General features: G+C 48.0%; 1 protein-coding gene across 2 annotated transcripts in view; it reads right to left on the bottom strand.

Moving 5' to 3' along the window:
* Positions 1–4,309: 4,309 nt before the first annotated feature.
* Positions 4,310–10,199, bottom strand: part of LOC135054569 (oocyte zinc finger protein XlCOF7.1-like) — a 50,670-nt gene continuing 44,780 nt past the window's right edge. The window contains exon 7 of one of the 2 annotated variants that reach the window (XM_063957725.1): positions 4,310–6,724. In XM_063957725.1, the coding sequence (XP_063813795.1) occupies positions 5,898–6,724 (827 nt within the window). In that variant the 3' untranslated portion in view covers positions 4,310–5,897. The remainder of the gene's footprint in view (positions 6,725–10,199) is intronic. The other variant, XM_063957726.1, reaches the window with a different exon arrangement.

Here is a 10,199-nt window from a genome sequence, read left to right as displayed (position 1 = left end):
CCTTATGACTTTTAGAACTCTTGGAAATGAGTGGAAGTGGAGGAAACACGTACACCGACTGGAACACCCACGGAGACACCAGGGTGTCCACTGCCATGGCTTGTGGGTCCATTGACCTGGAACAATACCTCCGAAGCTTCTTGTTGAGACGGGAGGCCATCATGTCTATTTGAGGTACACCCCAAAGATCTGTCACCTCCGTGAATACCTCCGAAAGGAGGCCCCACTCCCCTGGATGGAGATCATGTCTGCTGAGGGAGTCGGCTTCCCAGTTGTCTACTCCCGGAATGAAGATTGCTGACAGCGCCAACACGTGCTTTTCTGCCCAGAGGAGGATTCTTGTCACCTCTGATATAGCAGCTCTGCTCTTCATTCCACCCTGTCGGCTTATGTAGGCCACCATCGTTACATTGTCCGACTGCACTTGAATGGCTCGATCTCGCAGAAGATGAGCCGCTTGGAGAAGACCATTGTAGATGGCTTAGTTCCAGAATGTTTATTGGAAGACTGGATTCCAGGCTTGACCACCTTCCTTGGAAGGTTTCCCCCTGAGTGACAGCACCCCAGCCCCGGAGACTTGCATCAATGATTAATAGGATCCAGTCCTGAATCCCGTACCTGCGGCCCTCCAGAAGGTGAGGTAATTGCAGCCACTATAAGAGTGAAATCCTTGCTTTCGGCAACAAACGTATGCTCTGGTGCATGTGTAGATGAGATCCCAACCACTTGTCCAGGAGATTCAGCTGGAAGGGCTGAGCATGAAACCTTCCGTACTGAAGAGCCTCGTAACAGGCCACCATCTTCCCCAGAAGGCGAATGCACTGATGAACCGATACCCGGGTTGGCTTCAGGACATCCCGGACCATTGTTTGAATCACCAGCGCTTTCTCCACCAGCAGAAATACCCTCTGCACTTCTGTGTCGAGGATCATTCCCAGAAAAGACCATCTCCTTGCCGGCTCCAAATGGAAGGTTCAGGATCCAACCGTTTTCCCTGAGCAGATGAGTCGTGAGAACAATGGACTGCAACAGCGTCTCCCTGGATGATGCCTTTATTAGCATATCGTCTAGATATGGGATTATGTTCACCCACTGCCTGCGGAGGACCATCATCTCTGCCATCACCTTGGTGAACACCTTCGGTGATGTGGCGAGGACGAATGGCAGCGCCTGGAACTGAAAATGAGTGTCTAACAGTGCGAATCGAAGATAAGCCTGATGTGGCAGCCAAATCGGAATGTGGAGGTACGCATCCTTGATATCCAGGGATACCAAGAATTCCCCCTCCTCCAGACCTGAGATCACCACTCTCAGAGACTCCATTTTGAACTTGAACTCCCTCAGAAAGGGGTTTAGCAATTTCAAGTTCAAAATGGGCCTGACCGAACCATCCAGTTTCAGTACCACGAAAAGGTTCGAATAATAACCTTTGTTTTGCATATGAGGTGGAACTGGTACAATGACCTGTGACTCTTTCAACTTTTTGATGACTTCCTGTAGGACAGCCCTGTCTGCCAGCAAAGCTGGCAAGCCTGATTTGAAGAAACGGTGAGGCGGGAAATCTTGAAGCTCCAGCCTGTACCCCTGGGACACAATATCCTGCACCCAGGGGTCCAGGCCGGACGACACCCATACGTGGCTGAAACGTCTGATCCTCGCCCCCACCGGCCCGACCTCCAGGCCGAATGGTCCACCAGCATGCTGAGGATTTTTATGTACCCGAGCAGGTTTCTGTTCCTGGGAACCCGCAGCTGCAGGTTTTTTGGATTTTGCCTGACCTCCTCTAAAGAAGGTATTAGACGGCTTGGTCTTTCTGGATTTAGCAGTCCGAAAGGACTGTGATGCAGCTGAAGAAAAAGGTTTCTTCATACCAGGTGCAGCTGAGGAAAGAAAAGGTGACTTACCCCTGGTTGCCGTGGAAATCCATGCATCCAACGCTTCCCCAAATAGAGCCAGACCTGTGTAGGGTAGGTTCTACACACCTCTCCTTGATTCCACGTCGGCAGACCACTGGCGCAGCTAAAGTCCTCTGCGAGCTGAGACAGACATGGAAGATATCCCTGCAGCCATCGAACCCAGGTCTTTCATGGATTCCACCATAAATCCTGCAGAATCCTCTATGTTACGTAAAAACAATTCAACGTCACTTTTATCCATTGTATCTGAATCCTCAAGTAACGTGCCTGACCAATTTACTATAGCTTTAGAGATCCATGGACAGGCAATAGTAGGTCGTAGTATGGCCCCTGAAGCCGTGTATATGGATTTGTGCGTAGTGTAAATTTTTCTATCAGCCGGTTCTTTTAACGCGGTTGATCCCGGGACAGGTAAAAACCACCTTTTTTGAGAGCCTGGAAACAGATGCGTCAACTATGGGTGGGTTTTCCCATTTCTTTCTATCCTCCTCAGGGAAGGGAAAAGCAATCAGAACCTTTCTGGGGATCTGGAATTTTTTCTCTGCGTTTTCCCAGGATTTTTCAATTATAGTGTTTAATTCTTTAGACACAGGGAATGTTAGCGAGGCTTTCTTATTGTCAGTGAAGTAAGCCTCCTCAACCTGCTCAGGTGTTGTGTCAGCAATATTCAACATATCTCTAATGGTCTCAATCATCAACTGCACCCCTTCTGCAAGAGATGCCGCCCCCCCCCCCCGCAGCACATCCCATCACCGTCTGCCGTGTCAGAATCGATATCCGTGTCATCTTGCATAATCTGGGCAAGAGCATGTTTGTGGGAACATACAGTAGGGGGTCCTGAGGTAAAAGAAACGGACCAAGCTGCCATAGAGTTCTGTAAAACCAGAGTTGCAGTTTGTCTGTGCAACCCTAGTGGAGATCTGAGAAATCGTACCATTAACCACTTAACTGACTATTTATTTCGATGAAAACTGCTCCAAAATTAATGTTTTTTATGAGTGAATTAGGTGAAGAACATGACTTTAACCCTATCCCAAATGATTTTAGTTAAAAAAAAGGGAAAAAAATATAATGTAAATTTTTTTTTCCTTCCAAACATCGATCGGGAACATCACGACCATCGGGAATATCGCAACTTTCATTTTGAAAACCGGGACAGCCTGCAGGTATGCGGGGGGGGCTTGGGAGGGTTCATTTACACTCCCTAGCGGCTGCCATTGTCTGCAGCCGCTGGAGGGGGTGATCCTGCCGTGCTGACCGATCAGCAGTGATCGGCAGCACGGCAGACACAGGGGGAGAGTGCATGGAGGCAGTGGGACCTTCCGGTCCCTCTGACAGCAGCAGTGGAGGGAAGTTTCTCTTTCCTGCCACTGCTAACACTCTATCTGACTGGTGGCATCCTGTGCGACCAGGTCAGCTAGAGCACTTGCAGGCATGGTCGCATCTGATGCGACCATGCCAGGCAAGTGGTTAAGAGAGGCTAACCACTCAGGCTCCCTTGCAGGGATCTGCGCTAATACAGTGCAATCCTGATTACATGGAATGGGATCATCCCGAGAGGAATTATCCTCTGCAGCATATGACAGAGTCCCTAGACATGGCTTTTTGGAGACAACAAACACTCCACACACACACAGGGCAGAGAGTTCCCCCCCCAAGAATGCCAAGAGAGCCGCAGAGATTGGAGCCAACCCACACACAGCGCTTTTAAGGTATAGGGAGACCCCTACCCAGCGCTTACTGTGCACCTTAATAGGCTACACAGTACACGTATATAGCCTTCCCCCCTTCTACAACCCCCTGGTACCGTACAAAATAGCTGGAGTTGACTTGGAGGGACAGCTCTCCCTGTCAGCGCTTCTGCAGGCAGAAAAATGGCTCTGAACGCTGCTGGGTCTGCTCTGAGAAGCTCCGCCCCCTTTCATGGCGCTGCTTCCCGCTCTCCTGTAGATTATATTGGCCGGAGGAATTGTGCTGGCAGTGATCCTGGGACCCTGACAGGCTTGCTGGACAGTGTAGGGTGTACCACTGAGCCCCAGAGCAGTTAGTACTGTGCTCCCTACCCTGTTGCCGCCATCTTCACACCGGGTTCCCGCTTGCCAGGGGGTTGGTGACTAACTCGTCACTGAAGTCTTCTGACTCTGTAAGGGGGTGGCGGCATGCTGTTGTGGTGAGCGATCCCCTGTGGCGGCGAACGATCAATCCCCTCAGGAGATCAGTGTCCTGTCAGCTGAGATAGTGGCTCAGACCCCGCAGGGTGGACACTACTCCCCCCCCCCCCCTTCCTTAGTCCTTTGAAGCAGGGAGGCTGTTGCCAGCAGCCTCCCTGTGCCTAAACTCTACAAAAACTTAAAACAAAACTAAAAACTCCTATGGAACTCCCATAGCTGTGATCGGCTCCTCCGGGCACTTTTTCTAAAGTGAGTCTGGTAGGAGGATCATAGAGGGAGGAGCCAGGTCACACTCTCAAACTCTTAAAGTGTCAATTGCTCCTGGTGGACCAGTCTATACCCCATGGTACTAATGTGGACCCTAGCATCTTCTAGGACGTAAGAGAAAAGATACATACATTTAAAGTATCCCCAGTATCATAACATTGGGCAATTCAAAAAGATGCAACAAGACTGGTCTTGTTCTTACATATAAAACATAGTAATAAGGACAAGGCAAAGAAGCATGGACTATATCTCATACATACATTACACTGCTACACCAGAGGTAAGTACCTCTAGGTTATACTGAGGTAGATTGGAAACATTTTCTCAGTCCTTCTATGAAAAGTGGAAAGTGTGAACATAAGGAAGCCATATATAGAATTTTGCCACCATTTTTCTTTTTGCTGGGATACATCAGTCCAGTCCATAAGAAACAAGGAATAAAATCTGGGGTATAAGGTTAGAGAGATAGGATCAGGAGAGATCCATTGAGACAATACAGTCTTCTTAGTGCCGGCTGGCAATTTTACAAGCCGTGTTCCGTTACCTTTGGTTAATTTACATGAATTTGTCTTGGAGTAAATACCCCAGAAGGTCCACGTTTCATCAACAAATTCAATTATCAGTATATTGGTAATATAATTTTGGCGTTCCATCCATAATACTTGTACTTGTGGGCCGAGTCCACAAGCAGTGTACAATATCTGTGTATGGTGTCACATTTATAGCAGCTAGAAGTAGGTGCATCACCTATAAGACATTATAATCTAGGAGTGAAGTAAGATCTCTGCAATATAATATGATGCATCTCGGCATAGGAGATAGAAATTGTTTATTTAATGTAAGATTTGCAGCTAGAACTGTCTGTAATGAAAGACCTGGAAAGTCCGTTCTCCACCTCAGTCACCCTACATTACCCGTTTCTATATTTAGCAGTGGAGGGAAATGTGTATATATGTGTGACGTGGAGAAAGGGCTTCCCAATCCACGACATATTGCACTATACAAACCACACTCCTTGTCTGCTGCATCTTTCATTTGTTTCTACCCATCGAGAACTACTTTGTGGTTTGTGAGTCACCATTTATCCACCATTCCAATGCAACAAAACAGTTGGATTTTACACGAGTTTCCATAATAAAATCTGTTTTTAAAAATTATAATGCGTTTTATCTTTTTACATGTTAGACTGAAATGCACAAAATGTAGACGCTACAAAACAACATTGTGATCTGTTATTACTGTGGAGAGTGGGGCCAATATCTAACAGAATAATAGTCTAGTGTGTACCCATGATATGCTCTCCCACAGGTCACTAGTGACATCCCCCGTTGGCCCTGCTGTATGCACTTGCCACATGCAGGGTCCCGGCAGCAGTGATGTTGGGCTGGGTGCACATTGTTTAGTGTGTACTCAGCTTTAGTTTCACCCGAGTGATCTACTCCAGTCTTATATGACATCCATTCCAGTTGTCTGCAGACGGTTAACTTACATTGTTCAAAAACTGTGTGACAGAAGCTGTGCTACAAGCCTGTTTTGTATCAGCTCATAGAAATGCTTTTCTACTGTGTGAAAGCTGATGTTTTAAAAGATTTGTTTTGTGTGCAAAACATTTCCAACACTCAGGACATGGAAATGGCCTCTCACCTGTGTGACTTCTCTGATGTATAACAAGAGCTGATTTACTTTTAAAACATTTCACACACTCAGAGCATGGAAATGGTTTCTCACCTGTGTGACATCTCTGGTATATAACTAAAGTTGCTTTCCGTGTGAAACATTTCCCACACTCAGAACACGTATATAGTCTGTCAGCAGTATGGAGTCTCTGATGTTTTACAAGATCGTATTTATTTGTAAAACATTTTCCACACTCCGAGCATGGAAATCGTTTCTCACCTGTGTGAAATCTCTGATGTACATCTAAACTTACTCTCTGTGCGAAACATTTCCCACACTCAGAGCATGGAAATGGTTTCTCACCTGTGTGACTTCTCATATGTGTAACAAGATTTGATTTCTGTGTAAAACATTTCCCACACTCAGAGCATGTAAATGGCCTCTCACCTGTGTGACTTCTCACATGTGTAACAAGATTTGATTTCTTTGTGAAACATTTCCCACACTCAGAACAGGGAAATATTTTATCAGGTGTATGAGCTGCACTAAGTGTAACAAAATCTGAGGCATCAGGAGAACAGTCCTCGCAGTTAGGGGGATCAGATGATATATCTGCGCTGAGAGGTTCTGGATGTATATTTAGGATAACGGGGCTGTCTCCAGGAGAATCCTGTGTGATGTTATCTTCTATGTCAGTATCGGCAGACAAGATGAGATCTCCCTCCAAGGCATTACTGCTTGTGCTGCCATCTGCTGGAGATAAAAATAAGAATTTACTTACCGATAATTCTATTTCTCGTAGTCCGTAGTGGATGCTGGGGACTCCGTCAGGACCATGGGGAATAGCGGCTCCGCAGGAGACAGAGCACAAAAGTAAAAGCTTTAGGATCAGGTGGTGTGCACTGGCTCCTCCCCCTATGACCCTCCTCCAAGCCTCAGTTAGGATACTGTGCCCGGACGAGCGTACACAATAAGGAAGGATTTTGAATCCCGGGTAAGACTCATACCAGCCACACCAATCACACCGTACAACCTGTGATCTGAACCCAGTTAACAGCATGATAACAGCAGAGCCTCTGAAAAGATGGCTCACAACAATAATAACCCGATTTTTGTAACAATAACTATGTACAAGTATTGCAGACAATCCGCACTTGGGATGGGCGCCCAGCATCCACTACGGACTACGAGAAATAGAATTATCGGTAAGTAAATTCTTATTTTCTCTGACGTCCTAAGTGGATGCTGGGGACTCCGTCAGGACCATGGGGATTATACCAAAGCTCCCAAACGGGCGGGAGAGTGCGGATGACTCTGCAGCACCGAGTGAGAGAACTCCAGGTCCTCCTCAGCCAGGGTGTGCCCCTGACCAAGTAGCAGCTCGGCAAAGTTGTAAAGCCGAGACCCCTCGGGCAGCCGCCCAAGATGAGCCCACCTTCCTTGTGGAATGGGCATTTACATATTTTGGCTGTGGCAGGCCTGCCACAGAATGTGCAAGCTGAATTGTACTACACATCCAACTAGCAATCGTCTGCTTAGAAGCAAGAGCACCCAGTTTGTTGGGTGCATACAGGATAACAGCAAGTCAGTTTTCCTGACTCCAGCCGTCCTGGAAACCTATATTTTCAGGGCCCTGACAACATCTAGCAACTTGGAGTCCTCCAAGTCCCTAGTAGCCGCAGGTACCACAATAAGCTGGTTCAGGTGAAACGCTGACACCACCTTAGGGAGAAACTGGGGACGAGTCCGCAGCTCTGCCCTGTCCGAATGGACAATCAGATATGGGCTTTTGTGAGACAAAGCCGCCAATTCTGACACTCGCCTGGCCGAGGCCAGGGCCAACATCATGGTCACTTTCCATGTGAGATATTTCAAATCCACAGATTTGAGCGGTTTAAACCAATGTGATTTGAGGAATCCCAGAACTACGTTGAGATCCCACAGTGCCACTGGAGGCACAAAAGGGGGTTGTATATGCAGTACTCCCTTGACAAACTTCTGGACTTCAGGAACTGAAGCCAATTCTTTCTGGAAGAAAATAGACAGGGCCGAAATTTGAACCTTAATGGACCCCAATTTGAGGCCCATAGACACTCCTGTTTGCAGGAAATGCAGGAATCGACCGAGTTGAAATTTCTTCATGGGGCCTTCCTGGCCTCACACCACGCAACATATTTTCGCCACATGTGGTGATAATGTTGTGCGGTCACCTCCTTCCTGGCTTTGACCAGGGTAGGAATGACCTCTTCCGGAATGCCTTTTTCCCTTAGGATCCGGCGTTCAACCGCCATGCCGTCAAACGCAGCCGCGGTAAGTCTTGGAACAGACATGGTACTTGCTGAAGCAAGTCCCTTCTTAGCGGCAGAGGCCATGAGTCCTCTGTGAGCATCTCTTGAAGTTCCGGGTACCAAGTCCTTCTTGGCCAATCCGGAGCCACGAGTATAGTTCTTACTCCTCTACGTCTTATAATTCTCAGTACCTTAGGTATGAGAAGCAGAGGAGGGAACACATACACCGACTGGTACACCCACGGTGTTACCAGAACGTCCACAGCTATTGCCTGAGGGTCTCTTGACCTGGCGCAATACCTGTCCAGTTTTTTGTTCAGGCGGGACGCCATCATGTCCACCTTTGGTCTTTCCCAACGGTTCACAATCATGTGGAAGACTTCCCGATGAAGTCCCCACTCTCCCGGGTGGAGGTCGTGCTGAGGAAGTCTGCTTCCCAGTTGTCCACTCCCGGAATGAACACTGCTGACAGTGCTATCACATGATTTTTCGCCCAGCGAAGAATCCTTGCAGTTTCTGCCATTGCCCTCCTGCTTCTTGTGCCGCCCTGTCTGTTTACGTGGGCGACTGCCGTGATGTTGTCCCACTGGATCAATACCGGCTGACCTTGAAGCAGAGGTCTTGCTAAGCTTAGAGCATTGTAAATTGCTCTTAGCTCCAGTATATTTATGTGGAGAGAAGTCTCCAGACTTGATCACACTCCCTGGAAATTTTTTCCTTGTGTGACTGCTCCCCAGCCTTTCAGGCTGGCATCCGTGGTCACCAGGACCCAGTCCTGAATGCCGAATCTGTGGCCCTTTAGTAGATGAGCACTCTGCAGCCACCACAGAAGAGACACCCTTGTCCTTGGAGACAGGGTTATCCGCTGATGCATCTGAAGATGCGATCCGGACCATTTTTCCAGCAGATCCCACTGAAAAGTTCTTGCGTGAAATCTGCCGAATGGAATCGCTTCGTAAGAAGCCACCATTTTTCCCAGGACCCTTGTGCAATGATGCACTGACACTTTTCCTGGTTTTAGGAGGTTCCTGACTAGCTCGGATAACTCCCTGGCTTTCTCCTCCGGGAGAAACACCTTTTTCTGGACTGTGTCCAGAATCATCCCTAGGAACAGCAGACGTGTCGTCGGAGACAGCTGCGATTTTGGAATATTTAGAATCCACCCGTGCTGTCGTGGAACTACTTGAGATAGTGCTACTCCGACCTCCAACTGTTCTCTGGACCTTGCCCTTATCAGGAGATCGTCCAAGTAAGGGATAATTAAGACGCCTTTTCTTTGAAGAAGAATCATCATTTCGGCCATTACCTTGGTAAAGACCCGGGGTGCCGTGGACAATCCAAACGGCAGCGTCTGAAACTGATAGTGACAGTTTTGTACCACGAACCTGAGGTACCCTTGGTGAGAAGGGCAAATTGGGACATGGAGGTAAGCATCCTTGATGTCCAGGGACACCATATAGTCCCCTTCTTCCTGGTTCGCTATCACTGCTCCGAGTGACTCCATCTTGATTTGAACCTTTGTATGTAAATGTTCAAATATTTCAGATTTAGAATAGGTCTCACCGAGACGTCTGGCTTCAGTACCACAATATAGTGTGGAATAATACCCCTTTCCTTGTTGTAGGAGGGGTACTTTGATTATCACCTGCTGGGAATACAGCTTGTGAATTGTTTCCAATACTGCCTCCCTGTCGGAGGGAGACGTTGGTAAAGCAGACTTCAGGAACCTGCGAGGGGGAGACGTCTCGAATTTCCAATCTGTACCCCTGGGATACTACTTGTAGGATCCAGGGGTCCACTTGCGAGTGAGCCCACTGCGCGCTGAAACTCTTGAGACGACCCCCCACCGCACCTGAGTCCGCTTGTACGGCCCCAGCGTCATGCTGAGGACTTGGCAAAAGCGGTGGAGGGCTTCTGTTCCTGGGAATGGGCTGCCTGCT

This window comes from Pseudophryne corroboree, chromosome 3, assembly GCF_028390025.1.
Source record: "Pseudophryne corroboree isolate aPseCor3 chromosome 3, aPseCor3.hap2, whole genome shotgun sequence".
NCBI lineage: Eukaryota > Metazoa > Chordata > Amphibia > Anura > Myobatrachidae > Pseudophryne > Pseudophryne corroboree.
The sequence above is the reverse complement of the archived record's forward strand: the minus strand, read 5'-3'. Positions and strand labels throughout refer to the sequence as shown.